The 19,862-nt window shown below is 44.4% G+C and overlaps 2 protein-coding genes and 1 long non-coding RNA gene across 11 annotated transcripts; 2 read left to right on the forward strand and 1 right to left on the reverse strand.

Moving 5' to 3' along the window:
• Nucleotides 1-108: 108 nt before the first annotated feature.
• LOC118212455 lies at nucleotides 109-3,130 on the forward strand. Its single transcript, XR_004762229.1, has 4 exons — nucleotides 109-249; nucleotides 419-507; nucleotides 1,292-1,375; nucleotides 2,200-3,130. It is a non-coding gene; the product is annotated as an uncharacterized LOC118212455 (long non-coding RNA).
• On the reverse strand, nucleotides 3,122-12,961 carry alad (aminolevulinate dehydratase). Of its 6 annotated transcripts, XR_004762228.1 has the most exons (13): nucleotides 11,597-12,049; nucleotides 10,431-10,553; nucleotides 8,859-8,909; nucleotides 8,007-8,103; nucleotides 7,707-7,842; nucleotides 6,954-7,037; nucleotides 6,666-6,754; nucleotides 6,298-6,353; nucleotides 5,882-5,969; nucleotides 5,263-5,349; nucleotides 4,374-4,503; nucleotides 3,667-4,009; nucleotides 3,122-3,491 (listed from the first exon to the last, which is right to left on the reverse strand). XR_004762228.1 is itself a non-coding variant. In XM_035390328.1 (12 exons), exons 2-12 carry the CDS (start codon nucleotides 10,544-10,546, stop codon nucleotides 3,951-3,953), a joined length of 993 nt encoding a protein of 330 aa, XP_035246219.1. In that variant the 5' UTR covers nucleotides 10,547-10,553; nucleotides 12,843-12,961; the 3' UTR covers nucleotides 3,122-3,950. The 6 variants fall into 6 exon arrangements, 5 of the variants coding, with proteins under 5 accessions (XP_035246219.1, XP_035246220.1, XP_035246218.1 ...); XM_035390328.1 differs by lacking the exon at nucleotides 11,597-12,049 and adding an exon at nucleotides 12,843-12,961 and having other exon boundaries at nucleotides 3,122-4,009; XM_035390329.1 differs by lacking the exon at nucleotides 11,597-12,049 and adding an exon at nucleotides 12,678-12,800 and having other exon boundaries at nucleotides 3,122-4,009.
• tmem203 (transmembrane protein 203) lies at nucleotides 11,625-15,739 on the forward strand. Of its 4 annotated transcripts, none has more exons than XM_035390332.1 (2): nucleotides 11,625-11,756; nucleotides 13,694-15,739. In XM_035390332.1, the coding sequence occupies exon 2, from the start codon at nucleotides 14,043-14,045 to the stop codon at nucleotides 14,451-14,453; it is 411 nt and encodes a 136-aa protein (XP_035246223.1). In that variant the 5' UTR covers nucleotides 11,625-11,756; nucleotides 13,694-14,042; the 3' UTR covers nucleotides 14,454-15,739. The 4 variants fall into 4 exon arrangements, with proteins under 4 accessions (XP_035246223.1, XP_035246225.1, XP_035246224.1 ...); XM_035390334.1 differs by lacking the exon at nucleotides 11,625-11,756 and adding an exon at nucleotides 12,423-12,556; XM_035390333.1 differs by lacking the exon at nucleotides 11,625-11,756 and adding an exon at nucleotides 12,900-12,979.
• The last annotated feature ends 4,123 nt before the right edge of the window (nucleotides 15,740-19,862 follow it).

A 19,862-nucleotide genomic window follows, 5' to 3' on the forward strand; every position in this document is an offset into this window, starting at 1 on the left:
CAAGATAAGCCATAAAGTCTGTCGCCTTTGCGTCAGTGAATACTGGTAACTAGCCGATATTGATAAATAGCGTAATAATGATAACCATATAACGTTAAGGTAGCAAAACTTGCAACGGTGCGTAAAACTGGAAGGCACACAACATGAACCAACAGCACTAATACTAGTTTTCTATAACATTAACAGACAACAACTTTTCTTAAAAGCTCAGCTCACAAGTTTTTATCCTTCTATCAATGGAATTTTCAGGTACTTAATGTCATGAAAACATAATTCACCTGCAATTTAAAATAGCTGATTGTTTTGCTCACTACTCTGTCCAATAGGGAGTTTGGGGACTCGGTTATTGGCTGGTTGATCAGATCACTTGACCGTAACCTCTGACAAATGTTTTTTGTGCATTATTGATCACCCGCAGTCAGGCAGGTCCCACACCTCATACCTGCCGCTAACGCAGAGCCAGGACAGTCGTCAGGTTTAGAGCGATGCTGTGACGAATCTTTGGAGGTAAGAAAAAAATTTTTTTATGCAAGTCAAAAAGAAAGGATGAATATTTAATCTAATGAATAAAACTGTTGTTTTAAAATTAATCTCTCATCTCAGGTTTATTTACTATCTACTTAAAATGATTTAATGTATTAACTTCTGCCATGTTAGAGGCCTGTGTAGTTCCCTTTGCTATGTACCTAAAAGTGTCTTATATCGGATACACCTCCAATGTTTTATTCTTCCGGAAATACCTTTCTTTCTCTAGACCTTGAAAAAGGTAATTTGATAGAGGTGATATTATTTAATCTGTAACAGCCATGATCCCTGAGGAGGGAGAGATACCATGCATGGCAGCATTTATATTCATTCATAATACAACTATATTACAGTTAAATCGATGGAGAAAGAGATAGTCAGAAGGAAAGGGGGAGGTAGCAATCCTGTGGTTTGAAGTCATGAAAGATAGAATGAAACAGACGACATGTAGAGAAGGGAGAAACTTGAGAGGTAGAGAAACATTAGATGGGCTGGATTGGCCTTCTTTTGTCCCTGCACTACAGGAAGCTGATTTAAATAAACAAGGCTGAGCACGAGATTTCTGTGCCAGGATCGCGAGGCCACTCATCACTCAGCAAAGAAGGCATTCTTGCAGCCGCACAATAAGCACAGGAAGAAGTACCGCTGTGAAAAAAAATAGTGCAACATCCCGATTTCTGTTAGCATTTTCATGGTGAAATATAGTACTGTGCTCATAGTCCTCATGCCCCCCCCCCCCCATGGTGTTGATTCCTTGCTTTGTCAGCGCTGTCCTACCTGGCGGGGAGGATAGCGTCCTGCTGCTGCTCTTCCCCAAAGAGGAGCAAAGGATGACGCCGCCAGCATGGCAGTAAGTGCTAATGCACATGCTAATGCTAACACACACTAATGCTAATGCACACATGCTAACACAAATGCACACGCTAATGCTAATGTATACGCTAACACTAATGCTAATGCACATGCTAACACTAATGCACAAATAGGGGCTTCTGTCACACAACAGCCTCACTGGTGCTGCTCGACATCACTGTCCTTCAGCAGTGCACACCACCAAGTACCTTTCTAGTGGCATTCTGACATAGAGACTGTCTCTCTCCCGTCTTTAACAGATTTAACTGCAGTTTCCCTTCCATTCATGATTTTCACTTGTCCCCCTAAGTGGGTGTTTTATATTCCTAAGGTATTTCAAGGAAATAAACATATTTTCTCATTATGCATCATGGAATAATGGTCATGGTATAATTTATATAAGAGTCTGTTTGCTGAGAATGGGTTCCTTGACTTTGTGCAGGTGTTCTTCCATTGTATAAAGCTAGTGAGAGGACCGACTGAAACAACTATCGTCCTATATCCAAAATATGCTGCCTGGCTAAGATCCTGGAATCTTAATAATCAGATCAAATCATACCTACCTATGTTCTCTGTGCTTAGGCCCCACCAAGCAGAAACATAGCACTACTTCAGTTATTTTCTTCGTTTTTAAATGACATTGTATTAGATTTGGACAGCAGATCTGCCTTATTGGGCTGCCATATTGGGCAGGTCTCTTGCGAACAAGAGGTTTTATCTCATGGGAACTCCTGCTTAAATAAAGTTTAAATAAATAATAAAATAAAGAGTAGAGGTTAACAAAATTCATCTTAAAGCTTGCTTTCCCTCTCTCCACCATAGACTGGGAAGTGCGGTCCGTCTGTCATGGGATTCCAGCCAATGCGCTTCCTCCAGCCTGCTCTAGGCCAAAGGACAGGCAGGCAGAGAAATATGAGGTCACCATTCAGAACATTCCAGAGTCCCCACAAGACGTTTCTAATTTAGGGATCTAAGCTGCAGTTCTACAAGTGGCATGCAGGGGGCACTGTGTCTCTGTACTGTAATAATGACGACTGGCCTGTAAATTCCAAAGGTAGGAGGTAGGCCAGGCTGACTAACTTCATGGTACAGAGATCAGTGGGGTTTCACCTTTCTTGCAGCTAATACATCTAATCTTTCCTATTCCTGTACTTTTTTTATTTGCTCAGCTCTTTTGTACTGTAATTCACTGGGGCGAAAAAATAACAATTATTATTCTTTTATCATAACGTACAGCTGTGAAAATGCTCCACCTCAATCCTGAGGGGTTTATATATTAGGACAGGCTTTTCAAATTACGGTTTGCCATGTTAACATAACATAACACCAGACGAGAACAGGCCGTTCAGCCCAACACTGCTCGTCTATTCCTACCACTAAACTGTACTTAATGTTTAGTTTACCTGAAAGGTAAACATTACAATTACTGATTATTAATTGGCCTCTGGGCCTTCTTGGTGATATTGCGTTTTCGTATTCCTGAGAATTACACTGATTTTCTGGATAAGAGAGTCTGCTAAGTGTCTGTAATGTAAATGCATGTTATTACTGATTAATTAAGTGCTGAGTAAATATGAAAACCAGCAAGACACTGTGACTAGGTTAAATAGCCCTGCACTAGGGTTATTCGTTCTGTGGGTGAACATAGTTTCACCTAAATAAAGCTATTCCTACAGCACACATTAATGTTTGTTGAACCAAATCGTGTTCTTACGTTTTCATGAATTACAAAATAAAGAAAAAGTTAACTCAATCGTATATTTATTTCATTTCACTGAATCATGATTTTATTTTGATAAAAAAAGTATTTTTCTTAAAACATAAAAATATTTTCTAGCAGATCTTGCTATGAAAGAACTCAGTTATGTACTCTGAAGAAGTGGTTTACCAACTCTTTTACCCGTGCTTTATCAAACAGCTTCTAAATGCTTAAGCTGATGCAACATTGACAAAGGGAGAAAAACTAGAACCAGGTAATCCACAACCACCTTTCTCCCTTTGCCACAGTGTCAGTATTGTTAACAGAAATGCCCTATAAACATGTCAGACAGCAGACTGTGCCACACAAGAAGCCACAGGAATAGATTGCCATTTTAAAAAAAGTTCTCTCCTACCTTGCCATTCACAAAGGGAGAAAAACTAGAACCAGGTAATCCACAACCACCTTTCTCCCTTTGCCACAGTGTCAGTATTGTTAACAGAAATGCCCTATAAACATGTCAGACAGCAGACTGTGCCACACAAGAAGTCACAGGCATAGATTGCCATTTTAAAAAAGTTCTCTCCTACCTTGCCATTCACAGAAAGTGGAACGGTATGGATTTTGACCAAACCGTTTCATTTAGTGTGACGCAGCGAACAGTAATTGCTTTGGTACACACAAATGCCAATTAAAGTGGTTAGAATTTTTGTAAACCCAGAATCCAACCAATAGGAAAGAAGAGATCTTATTTCTATGGCTTATTGTTTGCAGCTTATTTGATTGTCCACCCGTAATGATGATTGGATTGACACTTGATGTTCCAGGCTTGTGCGACTCGGACAGGCTGTGTGTCCTTCCATCTGTCTGGGAGCTACTCCTTCAGCCAGGTGAGGAGCTGAGGTGTGTAGTAGGTGATGATGATGTCAGCACCTGAAAGACAGATAGGCAGATAGCACTTTAGCTGGACTCATAATATACTTATAATAATCCAAAATCTTCTCTGTTGGATCACAGTCCTTGGATTTCTCACAAATTGAACTTTCTGCCGGTCCCTCCAATTAGCATGGTGAAAATTGACATGAAATAAAATAAAAATACGGTTAAAAACCAAAACAGTCTGAATACACAAATTAAAAGCCATGCTATGTGTGACAGGCAGTTTTACGGTGTTTGATTTTGAAAGGGCGGGCGGACAGACCACCCTCCTTATGCGCCCCCCTCCCCCACCCACACCCCCACCCCCCAGGCGTTTCTGCCCCGCCCCCTAGCGCATAGGCCCCGCCCACCAGCTCACCCGCACGGCGGAAGGCGGTCATGGACTCCAGCACGGCGGTGCGCAGGACGAAGGCCCCGGCCTGGGCCCCGTGCCACAGCATGGCGAACTCCCCGGACACGTTGTACACGGCCAGCGGGTGGTTTGGGTGCTGGGGTGGGCACAGGGGGAGGGGGGTCGCTGCGGTTACAGGTTTTACTATTTCTTTATAGCAGTGGTCTCCAACCCTGGTCCTGGAGAGCTACAGGGTCTGCTGGTTTTTGTTTTCACCTTAAAATCAGCACCCAATTGAGACCCAAGACACCAGGTGAGTTGAGTTAACTGTGTAATCAACTGCTCTAATTGATTCATGAAGTACAGAGTCACTATGAAAACCAGCAGACCCTGTAGCTCTCCAGGACCAGGGTTGGAGACCACTGGAGTCTTTTTCAGAAAGGTTAAATGGAAGTGACACTTGACATGACGGCATAACCTTTCCACTATTTAGAAGAATGAAAAGATAAATAATGAAGGTGTGGGGTTGTGGGTAAATAAAGATCAGCTACATAAACATACACTGTTAAAAAAGAAAAAGTTAACTAAGCATGTGCACACAAGGCCATCTGCAAACCAAACAAACGGTGTAATAAAATTATCCCAAAACAAGACACAAACTGCTGTAAAGTTAAATTTATCTTTTTAAAATACAACCTGGACTAAAAACGTATTTATCCTTAAAACACTGCTTTTTAAAAAACCGACTGGAAAAAAATATATATATTTAGCTGATGAACGTTTGACTGAGAATGATTTGATTCCCCAAAGCACTTTATGTGGGCCACATATATTATTTAACCTTGGGTTCTCATTCTCACCTTGTGCGGTCAGTGCCGGACCGAAGGTTAGTGTAGATTTTTTTTTACACACTTACCTTGTTTTTCACCTCCCTCACTATGTCCAGGTAAGGCAGTCCTGGCTTCACCATCAGAATGTCCGCCCCTTCTCTTACATCCCGCTCCTGAAACACGAGGCACGCACCTTTCACACACACACCTCACTAACGTATCAACTGCCAATCAACTACTGCTAAAGACCCCGTGAAATCACCTTTCTTCTTTCATTATCAATCGAGCCACACGATAGATGCATACTGTTCACATATGCCGTGTCTGCTCTGTATGAGATCAAAGGAAGGTTCACTGATTGGCCACATACTAAAGGGTCATGCTGTCAATTGGTTACCATAAAAATCAAGGTTACCATGAATACCAAGTGCTCCTGTAGTTGAAAACATAAGAACTAGTTGCTTTCTGGATTAAAACAAATCTCAATTGAATAAAATTAGTTTAATATATGATATGATATCATCCATTTTATTTGGTACTTTATGTACAACTATTAGAAATAATAAAAAGACACAGAGTACATTCACGCGCGCACACACATATATACACGCACATATATACACACATACACACACTCACTCACACTCACACATACATACACGCACACACATACATATACATATACACACACACACACACACTTACCACTGCTCTCAGTGCCAGACCCCTGGCACCAGGTGGTAGCTGGTAGCACCGGCGGTCCCCAAAAGCTGGCTTGGACTGGGCTGCGTCCCTTCAGACAAATATAATACCCCGCCATCAGAAACACCACACACAGGATCATAACACGCACCACACACACACACACACACACAGGAGCCATCACACACACCACCCAAACAAGAAAACACAGAATCACCTGGATCAAGCATGACTAATACGCAGACTTTGTCTTTCTCCATCTTTCTACCACACAGGTAAGAAGGAAACTGTTTAAGGATTTCTGATGTATCTGATAATAGGCCACTGAGGGCCAAGACCATATACTGCTACAAGTTATTCAACACAGACCGAAGTCCAAACTGGGAGAGAGCGAAGCGGGCTGGCTCTTTCCTGTTTACCTGAAGGGACCATAGTAACAGGAGGCAAACTTGGCACTGTAGCTTAACACAGACACCTGAGAGGGAAACAGAGAGACGGGTCAGTAATAAACGCAAACTTCCTTGTGGTTACAGCAAGTCCTTTTTACTCAACAATCTATCAAAATAAAAGTCTGCCACAAACAGCATGTTTATGATGCAAGACCGTATGCCAGAAAACTAACCCTCATACCATTTACAGCTAGTCAGGGGTGTGTCAAGGTTTTTGTAATTTTGTTATTTTAGACTGGGAGTTTTCTACACTTTCATATATATTAAATACTTTAATGAAGGGAAATGGGGAAATTGAGACAAATTCTTCTCAAGCAGAGGCTGGGCAGGGTTCAGACCTTATTCCCCAGCCCGTTGGACAACAGGGCCTCTTTAATGGCACCGATCCGCCCGTCCATCATGTCCGACGGTGCAATGATGTGGCAGCCTGCAGAGGCACAACATGGTACAGTTTACACACACACACACACACACACACACACAGACGCACGCATGCACACCACTTATATCGTGACTTTTTTTATTCATTTCTTGCCACAACCATCACCTTGCACAAAGAAACATGCTGCTGTGCACAAGGCGTTTTCCCCTCTCGTTACAGTAAATAAACCACAAGAGGGACTCGCCTGCTTGGGCGTACGCCAGCGCGACCTCCGCCAGGCGCATGCAGCTCGCCGCGTTGTCCAGCGTCCCATCATCGCTCAGTATTCCTGAAAAGACAGAACCTCCTTTCACCCAGACCCAGCACACAGAACCTGTGATGTAGCGGTTACTGCTAGCCCAAACCCAGCACACAGAACCTGTGGTGTAGCGGTTACTGCTAGCCCAACTCCAGCACACAGAGCCTGTGGTGTAGCGTTTACTGCTAGCCCAACCCCAGCACACAGAGCCTGTGGTGTAGCGTTTACTGCTAGCCCAAACCTAGCACACAGAACCTGTGATGTAGCGTTTACTGCTAGCCCAAACCTAGCACACAGAACCAGTGATGTGGCGGTTTCTGCTACACAGTTAGCACAGGTTCTCAGTCTAATGGTTACTGCTATCAGGCCCCAGTGTACAGAGCAGAAACTGACCGCAGTGTCCATGTGAAGTGTAGGGACACAGTGTAGAGCACAGGGACTGACCGCAGTGACCGTGTGAGGTGTAGGGACACAGTGTAGAGCACAGGGACTGACCGCAGTGACCGTGTGAGGTGTAGGGACACAGTGTAGAGCACAAGGACTGACCGCAGTGACCGTGTGAGGTGTAGGGACACAGTGTAGAGCACAGGGACTGACCGCAGTGACCGTGTGAGGTGTAGGGACACAGTGTAGAGCACAGGGATTGACCGCAGTGACCGTGTGAGGTGTAGGGACACAGTGTAGAGCACAGGGACTGACCGCAGTGACCGTGTGAGGTATAGGGACACAGGCAGACGTCACAGGCCAACAGCAAGTCAGGGAAGCAGGATCTCAGCTTCTTCACCGCCAGCACAGCGGGGGTGTCGTCCCTGTCCGCACCCGAGCCACGCTCATCCTGAGGGGGAAGCGAGAGTCACCGTGGCTGGGGGATGAGGCCTAGGCTTGGATCACCGGACAACTTCGGAACATTTAGCCCAAGACGTGCACAGGTAAAGTTCTCTCCTTCTGAACCACACATATTGACAACCACACACATAAAGACTGTTTTTTGCGACTCACCTTTGCAATTTTAGCTGGTACACCAAAAATCAGAACGCACTTCAGGCCTTTTTCCACAAGGGGGCGCAGCATTTCCTCCACTTTATTCACCCCATATCTGCCAGTTGGAGGTGCAAAAAAGACAGACAGAACCTTCAGTTTGTTTTGTTTGTTTTTGTTTTAGCGAGTTTTCTACAGATAAACCAAAGGAACTCCTTAAATTTACACAATCAGGTCCAATGTTCTAAGGAATTCTAGTAAAAAAAATACTTAAAATCATCAGATATCGCATCAGATCAAGAAATCGAAGTTCAAAATGTTCTGAATCCATCCATTTGTGAATAAATGAGGACAGATTTAGCAGTGACATAATTTGTGGAAACACATCATCCCACCATTCACCAGAACAAACACTGTCTGTAGAGTAAAACACCTCATCAATAAGCCTGTGCTTCCCCTGTTAACAGTCATATCAAACCACTCTCCAGACCCATCTCAGGGTCGGACTGGGCCAAAGCACCAGTGTGGCAGGGACCTTTATCAGCCGCAAGCCTGACCTTCTCCCGCTCATCACATCATCAAAAGCTTGTCTTTCAGTGACACATCTGACAGAGGGGAAAGCTTGAGAATGGGTGGGAGAGAGGGAGGGAAGGGGAGAGAGAAATCTAGAGGACAAAGACCTAACGAATTCTGTCCTTATCTTAGCCCAGGGCCGCCTCTGGTTCCGCCCAGCCTGATTACATTAATCTGCACTCTCCAGTGCACCCAAATAAGGCCCCCCCACCCCTGATACAGGGGGACTGAGAGGAGAGAGTGGAGGTGTGGGGGGAGGTCAGGGTGTGGGGTGGTCGGGGTGTGGGGTAGCTAGCGTACCTGGCCTGTCCAGGGAGACTGGCAATGGGTTCGATTGCATCAGGACTGTCACTGTAGAGAGAAAGGAAAAGACAGTCACCCTGAGTCGCGGAACAATACACTTGAACTGTACACTAGGTGCAGCCACACGCCTGTCAACTAACAAACAAACAAAAAGCAGGCCTATTTCTGTACACTAGGGCTGTCATCTGAACCAAAAACTGTCATTTGAATATTTGCATTCCAATAAAGAACAGTGATTTGATTACACCTGAATATTTATTGCAACATTTGTATAATTATTGTGTGGGCGTAAATCATCTGAGAATGTTTTAGTAACATCCCGTAATGCGTGTTATGCCCACAAGAGGGTGCAGGAAGGGCACACGGGCAAAGGAAAACAAAATTCCACTTATAAGATTTTATAGAAATTGTTGATGGATACAGACAAAATGGAAAGCAGCGTTGATAAAGTGGTGCTTTCCTTTCCATACAGTCATCTCTCGCTGCAGATTATTAACCAGCTATGATATTGTTTTTATTAGGCTATTCAAAACCTGATGGGCATTGAGCCACTGAAAAACGCAGAGTCATTCAGAAGTGGTGAGGTTCCAAAACACAGAACAAATTCCATTTTCAGCATGCAAATTGGAATAAAAATAAATAATATAGTCAAACTTTTTATTTGAACCATTTTTATTTTCCCCCCATTTCAAGAAATATCCTAATTTAAATCTGAATCTGACACCACTAGGGTATACAGAGCTGGTAATGTACGACAGCACTAGAGTATATAGAGCTGGTAATGTTCGACAGCACTAGTGTATATAGAGCTGGTAATATCTGACAGCACTGGTGTATATAGAGCTGGTAATATCAGACAGCACTGGTGTATATAGAGCTGGTAATATCTGACAGCACTAGTGTATATAGAGCTGGTAATATCAGACAGCACTGGTGTATACAGAGCTGGTAATATCTGACAGCACTGGTGTATATAGAGCTGGTAATATCAGACAGCCCTAGTGTATATAGAGCTGGTAATATCTGACAGCACTGGTGTATATAGAGCTGGTAATATCTGACAGCACTGGTGTATATAGAGCTGGTAATATCTGACAGCACTGGTGTATATAGAGCTGGTAATATCTGACAGCACTGGTGTATATAGAGCTGGTAATATCTGACAGCACTGGTGTATATAGAGCTGGTAATATCTGACAGCACTGGTGTATATAGAGCTGGTAATATCTGACAGCACTAGTGTATATACAGCTGGTAATGGACAAGTAGCACAGCTCTAGGACATTTGCCATATCACAATTTGCATGTCTCCTTTCTGCACAAGTGCACCACTGACTCATCCACACAACATAAGCACTTCCTCTATCCAGCAGGCCACCACGCACCCACATCCACACTCATACACACAGGCACAGACACACACACACTTCCTCTGTTCAGCAGGGCTGCACACACCCAGACCCAGACCGACACACACACACACACACACACTCATTTTGCGGTCCTACACGTATATACTGTGATCTCCCACTCCCCGCCCCCGTGTGCATGGTAGACAGGCTGCATTACGTGATGAAGATGGGGTAGATGAGGTTTTCAGGGCGCAGGTCGGCAGCGCTGGTTTGCCAGTATCTGAGCGTGGGGTGGAAGTAGCCACTGTGCAGGAGAGACTCCACAGACTGCATCGCTGCACTGAGGGGCAGAGACAGGACACAGCGTGCTGCACTTACACAGAAAAACAGCCAGAGACTCACAATGCCTAACTGTCATTTAAGGAACATTTGAAAAGCTAAATTACCATGGCAACTAACCTAACTCCTGAGAGCAGTATGCACACAACTTGGGGCGTTGGCTGAGCCGAGACACAGAACCTTGAAGCCCTACCCAAACAGTTGGTGGGAGGAATGTACAGCTGCCATCCCAACGCGGCAGGCACTGTTTTAGCTAGAGAGAACTGCTGGCTGGATTCTCTACTCCAAACGGTTTTTCCGAGGTCATTCACGTGAACAATATCAGAGGAAAGACCGTTTCTATTGTTTGGGTGCACAGTGATTTCAGCCTTCAGAAAATGATGGGATTATCAAAACATGCCCAACAAGTAAAATACGTTTGCACTCCATTACTTCTCAAGAAAATAAGCAAAGGACTGAAGTCTACAGCACAGCAGAACTTCGAGGCACATACATGCGCCCCATTTAAAATGGTTCAAAAAGGCAAACCGGACCTTGATAGTTTGGCGACGGTGTTTCTGCATAGGTTCGCTCTTCTGAACATTTTTACATCGAAATCTGGATGAACAGGTATTGCCTGACTGTACAGCACAGGTTGATTATGACCATGGCCATTTTCCAGACACAAGACAAACATGCCCTTGGTCTGGTGTTAATCCAAACACGGCTGTGACACGACCAGCGGCTTTACGCCCATCTGCCGAGAGGAATGCAAGAGCTCCGGCAGTTTGAGGAACCGAATCCCACCGTTACGGTCCAATAGCTACATTTTCACTACAGGCTTCCCAGAACTCCAACTTTGGAATTCGCTAAAAAAATGTAAATACATTTTTTAAAAACTACTAACTACCACTGAATAAGCAACCGCTCTGTTCATTGTGTGTGTGCTACCAAATTTACACATTTACAAAAAAGTGTTTAATTACTGACGTTCAACGTGTATTGATCTAAAGGCAATGTGCTCAACTCAGAAAGCGCTGCAGCACAGTAAAGGCTAGGACATACTTTCCGCGTTCCGCGTCCGCGGACAGCAGCGGACTTGTACCGGACGCGTACGCGGTTCCATTCATACTACAATTGAGGGTCGGCGTCGGTGTGGCGTTCCTCTCCGTGGCACGATGCTTGATGAAGCCAGAGAGCCAATCTAACATGGAAATAATGGGAGGTATGTCGTCTCTCCCGCCTGCACCGCCGCTCCTGCCTTTCAACTTTCTCTTGGCCTTCACATATCTGTCTCGCAGATATTTCCACTTTTGACGGCAGGCATCTTCATCTCTCCCAAGCGTTTGCGCGATTTCTCGCCAGGAGTTCAACGCCGTTCGGCTGTCTTTGTATTTTGCCAAAGACGAATTATATAAATGTGGGTAACGGCGGATCTCCTCACACAATCTCTCTTCAAAACGAGCATCCATTTTGTTATCTGGAACATGCGCCGTCGGCGCGCTTGCTTTGCGTACAGTCCCCGCGGTCACAAATTTTGGGCTGCATTTACGTCACGCGGACCGAAGCGGACCCTCGCGGACACGCGGACGCGGAATGTATGAAGCTAGCGTACACTGCATTTGCAAAGCTAGTGCGGCTGTTTACAAAGCAGCCATTTCTTATGATTCTTTTGCGCGTCTTTTTTTTTCATTTTGAAATCTGGTTTTGCATCAAACACAAACCCATCGCCAATGATTACCAACAAGCAATCGATATACTCCTTTCTCAATGAAATGAAATAGTTCAATGAAAATTAATCGAGTCCATTTGTGTTGCAGGCATTATCCTAACTTACCGCATGCAAGCGTTGCTGATGCAGAATCTAGCGAGCTAGAAGCGCAGCGGTTTCTATTGCGAAGCTGTCAGTTCTTGGAATTCTAGTTCTATAGCTAGCTTATGCATACTATTTCAACTGAGTGGTGCAATAGAGTTATCCACCAAGACGTAAAGCTTAATTCATGGTCAGCCTGCTGCATACATAAGGTAAGAAAATGCTTAGCTAGCGATAAAAATAGTTTAGAAATGTTCATTCCGATACGCAGTTAGCTTGATAAAACAGTTAAAGTGCACAGGTTCTTTTCACTCGACAAGTTTTAAGTGTCACCTCTGTCCCCTATCATGGCTTGTAATGTCTCTGTCCCCCGGTCTGCAACGGCGCAGCTGGTTCGAGTTCTTTCAACAACAGCTAGCAATCATGAAAATACATGCCAAATCATGCATTGATATCTCTGATCATAAATTGTCACGGGGCGTTAACTGGCGGTCTTACCTTTGGGTTCACTTGTCTGAGCTTTCTGGCAAAGTACTTGACTTGGTCCGGCTGGTCGGCCACCATACATAGGATGCGAGGTCTCTGCGTGCACAGCTCCAGCTCTCGCGATACCAGTTGGTTACGCAAGGCGGAAGGTAAGTGATGTAGCTTAGCCAAAACAGTGAACAGGGGTTTGCGAATCTGTCTTGCTGTCAATGTCTCTATCTCGATCTGCACTCCTCTACTTTACTATGTTTCTCAGAATGGACGCATTGATAGTACAACCTTGAGGTAATTGTCGGATTTAGTTAATCTGGTGAATGGTAATGAGGTCTATTCTGGTAGCTAGACTGGCTAAGTTAGCTGACTGTTGCTAGCTGAAGAGTCAGATGGAAAAGCGTTCATTTGAGATGTGTACGTTATACTCATTTGCAGCATCTAGACTGAAGAGACAAAGAGGTGCTTCATGCTAGCGACCTATACTAACTATTTTATTAATCCGGATTTAGACGCATAACTGGTCAAGCTGTCACAACTTCCAGTATTATTTTTCATCCGTGCACTGGCTACCATAATAACCAACGTTATATAATTAGCTTGCTGTCTAGCTTGCTATCCTTAGGTATCTTAAATATAACAAGCCCTTTGTCAGGCCACATTCGACTTATTTTCTGTGATACTTTTGTCTGAAGTTGCACTTTTTATTAGCCAACCCCACCGTTTTTTTTGGGGATGTGCTCGGTGAGGAGTGGGTCATTACGTAGTATTAGCTATGTACCGTAGATGAACCGCCTATGATGCACCTCCGACCTGGACCGTTTCTGTGTGCTCAGTACGACGCTCTCGTCTCTTTCTCTCTGTGCCTGCAGGTTGGATTGTCACCTCTCTCGTGCCCTGATCCTGTGAAGGATTCCCAGATAGACTGTTCACTTAAAAGCTGCCTTGTTCCAGCGCGAGGAGAGGGAAGACCACCTTACTCTGCCCCCTCCATGGGCGTGCTGTCTGTGTAGGGGCTGCTTGAGCTGTGCTGCTGGATTTGAGCCGGGCCTTCCTACAGAAAGGGGAGCTGCACATCAGCATAAGCGATCCTGCGGTGTTCTCCTCCCCCAGGACGGTCGCCTCTCCTATCCTCGGGACCCCCTGCCCGCTGACTGGCGCCCCTCCCCATCCCGTGCAGACCCCCCTCCTGCACGCCCCCCGGCGCGTCCCGTCTCCGTCATGCTCTTCTCCCTGCGGGAGCTGGTCCAATGGCTGGGCTTCGCCACCTTCGAGCTCTTCCTCCACCTGGGGGCGCTGCTGGCCTTCAGCGTGCTGGTGGCGCTGCATTTGGACCTGCAGGCCATGAGCTGGTGGCTGGTGTTCGTGCCGCTCTTCGCCGCCGACGGACTCAGCACCTACTTCACGGCCATCGTGTCGATCCGGCTGTACCAGGAGGGCGAGCGGCGGCAGGCGGTGCTGCGGCTGCTCTGGGTGCTGACGGTGCTCAGCCTCAAGCTGGTGTGCGAGGTGCTGCTGTGCCAGAAGCTGGCCGAGCAGAATCAGGCACGCGACCTGTGGTTCGGCCTCATCGTCTCGCCCCTCTTCATCCTCCTGCAGCTGCTCATGATCCGCGCCTGCCGCGTCAACTGAGGGCGGGACGTGCCGCGCGTGGCCGACGGCGACGGACTGACCGCCAGCCGCCCCCGCGTCACGGGTTCCCCGGCTCTCTCTGTTGTCGTTCGGGGGACCTGAAACGGTGCCGCGGGTAGCTGACTGCGCAATGGACTCTGCACACCGGCTGCTGGACGCTCTGGCTGACACTCCTCCTGCTGCTGCTCCTCCTGCTGCCATTTAAATGGAGTTGGCCATATCCATCCTGTTTATATGGAGTTGGATATATCCATCCTGTTTATATGGAGTTGGATATATCCATCCTGTTTATATGGAGTTGGATATATCCATCCTGTTTATATGGAGTTGGATATATCCATTCGGTTTATATGGAGTTGGCCATATTCATCCTGTTTATATGGAGTTGGATATATCCATCTCGTTTTTATGGAGTTGGATATATCCATACTGTTTATATGGAGTTGGATATATCCATCTCGTTTATATTGAGTTGGCTATATCCATTCCGATTGTATGGAGCTGGATGAATCTATCCCATTTATATGGAGTTGGCTATATCCAATCTGTTTATATGGAGTTCACTGTGTCCGTCCTGTTTATATGGCAATGGCTATATCCATTCCGTTTATATGGAGTTTGATATATCCACCCTGTAAAAGGTCACATGACTCTCTCTCTCCCTCTAACTTGTCATTCATATGTCTCTCCTACTCTTGCCCCCCGACCCCCGGTGTCAAAGCATTTTGTTGTAAACTTGTGTCAGATCGTGTTTAGTCCACTGCTCTTCATGCAATCAAAAACCATTCCCTTCACAAGTACTGTAAGCATAAAATAACTCGCTGTCCGAAATGTAACGTTACTTTTCTGTATTAAACACGGGTTTGTGTTGTTTGTGCAGCGGCATGCAGTCCTGACTGAATCAAACATGTTCCAGCCACACTGAAAGGTGTCTGTTTTGGTCCCCCCCCCCCCCCACCTGATAATGCTTGTACATATATATATGGTTTCTGAGAATTGTACAGATGATGCTGCGGATGTTTAAAATCTGATCAGAAACACGGTGAATGTTTTTCATTTGCACTACCCCGTTATGACTGGTTGTGATTGTGCACAGGTGTGTGTGAGATGGGTAGTTCATGGGAAGCCCTGCTTTCTGTATGCCCACACCGTTTTTCCTATTGTCTGATGAGTAAATTGTTAATAAACCAACATTCAAAGCATCCATGCTCTGTGCTGTACTTAAGGATTTAAGGTCATTGTGGTTCTTTCTGTATGAATCCTTTAAAAAGTGCCTTCAACTTCAACTCCTCTGTTTGTCCATACCTGCCATCCCAAACCAACATGTCCAGTGTTCCAGAAGTAATGTGATAGATTCCTGTCTGGGTAATAGCTGTGGAAAAGACGAGTGAAATTCATTGTCAAAAACATTTCTGCCAATTTTCTGCTGGTAAACGAAAACTTCTCACTTGATTTATTTCCCGTCCCGTGTGCCAGTTTGCGCTAGCATTTAGTCAGATCATTCACAAACTTCCCACATAAATGCTTATGGTGTGAATTGAAAAGCAGCTGTTTATTGTGCTGCAGTGGTGCAACAGCTTGTGTGCTGTGATGGGCTAGCGAGCGGTACGGACTGTATTTCTCTGGTCTGCCGTCTCCTCTCGTGGTTCCTGAGACCGTTTCTATCCTGACGCTAGTCAGCTTTACCCTCCATCTTAAAACGGTGGTAATGGGCTACTGCGAATAGGACAGCTCCACCATCAGTGGTGAATAGTGAGTGCCTCCACCTCCCGCCAGATCATTCCATTCGACGAATCCCGAGGTGGCTGACTCTTCCTTCCCTCCCTCCTTGCTTGTCCCCGCCACCCAGTGGTGAAATTAGGTTTGCACGGGTCAAGACAGCAGAATCACGGGTCAGCCTCCCGATGTGAAAGAGCTATCTCTTCAGACTGCGTCTTCATTTGCCTCCTATCTTCACCCCATAGCACTCCCCACCTTTTATACTAATTCAGATTATGTCATTTTATGGTTTTGGGTTATATTTTAATGTTTTTCTTTGTGTGTGTGTTTCTATTCTGGTGGCTTGTTCTGGTGGATCTAATCTGTACGTATTCAGAATTTATATTTTGGTTCTTTGTTAGCAAAGTTCCATTTGCATTAGTGCTTTTGTGACATTGAGTCCTATACTTGCTGATCGGGGAATGTTGTTAGCTAGGTCTGATGCAACTGCTCATATTAATCCGGCGAATGCGGTTACGTTTCTCTGACATTGTACGTCGCACTGAATGTGAGCGTCTGCTAAATTAGCCTAATGTAATGTAATTATTTCGCATCCGATGCAAATTAAAGCACATCGCACTATTTTATGCAGAGCACGTGAGCAGAGTTTATAGAATTTAACAGCAGCTGTTGTAGACATCCCAAGTTTCCAATAATACATGTTAATTAGTGGATTTTTTTTACTTAACATTAATTGTACGCTAGGAGAAATAAACCGGCCCTTGTTTCCCAAAATGGAGATCAATTATTTTCCAGAATCCGTTACAAATGTGAGAACCCACGACGCTGTAGATATAGCCATAACTTCCCCCGTTCCGCCAGTATTTGGTGAATTTTTGTCTTACAATTTTTTTTATTTAACTGTGTTTGAAAATAAAATAAAATTAAACTCAGTTAAGGGAATCTTGGGGTTTGTCTTGGGATTTGAAAACCTGAAGAAAATATACTTAATAATGCTCATTTATTTGTATTTCTTTTTGTGAAAGACCCAGTGTTAAAATTGATTTATTTTCATGATCTCTGTAATCATCCAGAATTGTGTAGGCATACTGTTCTTTTCTGGTTTGCATGACACCGTCTCTGATGCAAAAAGTTCACTCTCAGTTGTAATTAAAAGTAGTGATATTTATATAATAATTGGCTATTGATACGAATCATGAGAGGCTAAAAATCAATGTCATAATAATATAGCCTATAACAGAACCAATGACACGATCGTGCACGTAGACCCTGTTGGTGCTTCAAAGTAGGCTGACCGCTTCGGAACGTTCTTGGATTCAACCACAAGGGGTCACTGTTTAACCATAATGTTTCCGAAGGGAGGAATCGTATTTTTGTTTCCTTGCCGACCGATGAATGGGTGGTGATAATAATAATAAATAGCGGACTTCACGAGGGAGTTGGTCGAGGGGAAGGAGATTATGATCATTCGCCAGAATAAACCTTTTGTTCAATGTGAAACCTACCTCGTGGGTAAAATATGTCCTGGCGCGCCGTATTTTTTTGGTCTCTTTTAGGTAGCCTATAAAAAGCAGTTTTAAGTGCGCGAGGTCATTTCACAAACTATTCTCGTTGTTAATCAAAACATATCCATATATTTATAGGTCACTTCAAGACTCATTAATTTAGACGCTATGTGGTCTTAACCGGGCTCTTATGTAAAGGATTTCCATTTTAATTAGACAAGCTGTTTAAAAAACGATAGAAAGCGCTTATGACGAAAACGACAGCAAATTTGTGTTAGGTTATTGCTAGTTGCGGAATACCACTACCAACATAAGATTTAGTGGTTCCGACACGTGCATCGGCGCAGTGTCCTCCTATCCCTCCTGTTCAGCCGATTCAAATAAAATCAAAAAGTCCTATTCAGTCCTTGCATAACTGAATCAGCTGAATCACTAACCAGATCTGTTCGTTTCATGGTAAACTTGTTACACGCGGGTTAGCTTAGGCTATGCTATTTCGCATCAAACTGTTGTTAGAGAAATCAAGCATGTAAGCTCCAGCCTTGTGGATAGGCTGCATCACAGAAAGTAGGCGACATTAAATGTGGAAAAACATGTAATACTATTTGATAGCCTATCAATGTAATTGGGTGACAGATGTAGATCTGTGTTCTAATATCCCAACATTGGATCTGTATTAGACAAGCCACGCGCTGTTGAAATAGTGACCGCGTTATGACAGTTAATCTCCGCGGATCACATTTTGACTGCTGTCACACGGTTGATATTGTTATTCTCACTGATTTTTCACATTTTGCCACAGGGTAGGCTATTAATGAAGACAAAACTCAAAGCAATTTATGATTACGCGAAAACAGGCAATGGGAGAGTTGTAGCTGTGTGCGTATCCTATATTGGTTTCTAACCTCTCCCTCTCATGAACAGCAAACGTACATTCAATCAACAATATAGCCTACAGGCTAACTCTTCATCCGACCAGTCAGGAAAGGGTCGCCAGCAAGCGTCGTCGTCTGTGCTAGTCTGGAATTCAGGCGTGTGCGCTCGTTTCGCCGCCTCGTTTTGTTTCACCCCGGAACGAGCCTACAATTTCACCATCTTAAGAAATTCTCAAATGATTGCAATTGTGCCACACGGGTTCCACGGTCTAAATTAAAATATTACATGTTTATGAAAAAGGCAAGGGAAAAGTGTTCATGGAGAGCATATCATTCACATCCCTTCGCTTTGTAGTAAGGAGGGACGAGATTAATTTCGTATTGCCCTAGAATGAGTCCAAGTCCCTGCACTCAATTAGCATATCAAAGGCAAAGCACACGGTAGAGCAGAGGCATTGCATATAAAATAACGGATATTAATTTGTATGATCGAGGCTGGGTTAATTTGTTCATCACAACACAATACAAAATGCGTGCATGCTATCGAAACCTCTGTGTGCGCTCCTGACTGATTGGCAAGCGTCGGCTACGGCTAAATCCAGCTCATTAGAATTCACTGCTCGTAGTGGCAGGACCACGATGAATGTTTGATGAAGAACAGACGTAATCTCACTCTGGGAGAAGCAATAGCCCACGACATTGCTGTGATACTGTAGGAAGTAGCCTAAAAATGACACATCTATTAATTCATTCACAGGCTGAATGTGTAGTATTGTCACGATACGTGCTGGTATCATTTCCCACGTCGATACTCTTACGGGCTGTTTCCTCTTAAATAGTTTTTTGATACTATGCGCGTTTACGCTATATCCTCGTAAAGAGAGTCATCACACTTTACAGACACAATTTCTGGGAAAGGGACAACATACACCCCCAACCTCCCTTATGTCTGACCAAGACTCTTCCGTTCTAATTTTAACAGTTGTAATGTTAACCACTCGTTTTCTTTTTCATTATTTCAATTATTTATATGAAACCAAGTAGCGCCAACACGCGCGAAACAGCATTTATAATACTCATAATCATAATTATATTTGCCCCTGTCAAAGGCAGCCTACACATTTTTAATAAACCAAGGCACAGGGTTGAAGAGTAGCTCTGACGGGAACGAGCATTTCGCTTTGATGGACAGTCCATCTTCCGCTAACTTAACAATAGAAATAGGAGGGGCTTTCTTTCGTAAATGGAGTGCTACGTAAATGAGGGGTGTGTTCAAAGTGGATATGGTCAAATGAGGCGCCGTGAGAGGG

Source organism: Anguilla anguilla, chromosome 14 (assembly GCF_013347855.1).
Source record: "Anguilla anguilla isolate fAngAng1 chromosome 14, fAngAng1.pri, whole genome shotgun sequence".
NCBI classification, from domain to species: Eukaryota; Metazoa; Chordata; class Actinopteri; order Anguilliformes; family Anguillidae; genus Anguilla; species Anguilla anguilla.

Bases quoted from the DNA above. Each gene is read 5' to 3' on its own strand.
- alad (XM_035390325.1), bottom strand. From the start codon at position 12,003: ATGGATGCTCGTTTTGAAGAGAGATTGTGTGAGGAGATCCGCCGTTAC. The intron at 6,354-6,665 runs GTCTGAACCCTG...TTTCCCTCTCAG, and splicing joins CCAACGGGCTGGGGAATAAG to GTGTCTGTGTTAAGCTACAG. The intron at 5,970-6,297 runs GTAAACAGGAAA...ATTTGTCTGAAG, and splicing joins TGTTACTATGGTCCCTTCAG to GGACGCAGCCCAGTCCAAGC.
- tmem203 (XM_035390332.1), top strand. From the start codon at position 14,043: ATGCTCTTCTCCCTGCGGGAGCTGGTCCAATGGCTGGGCTTCGCCACC.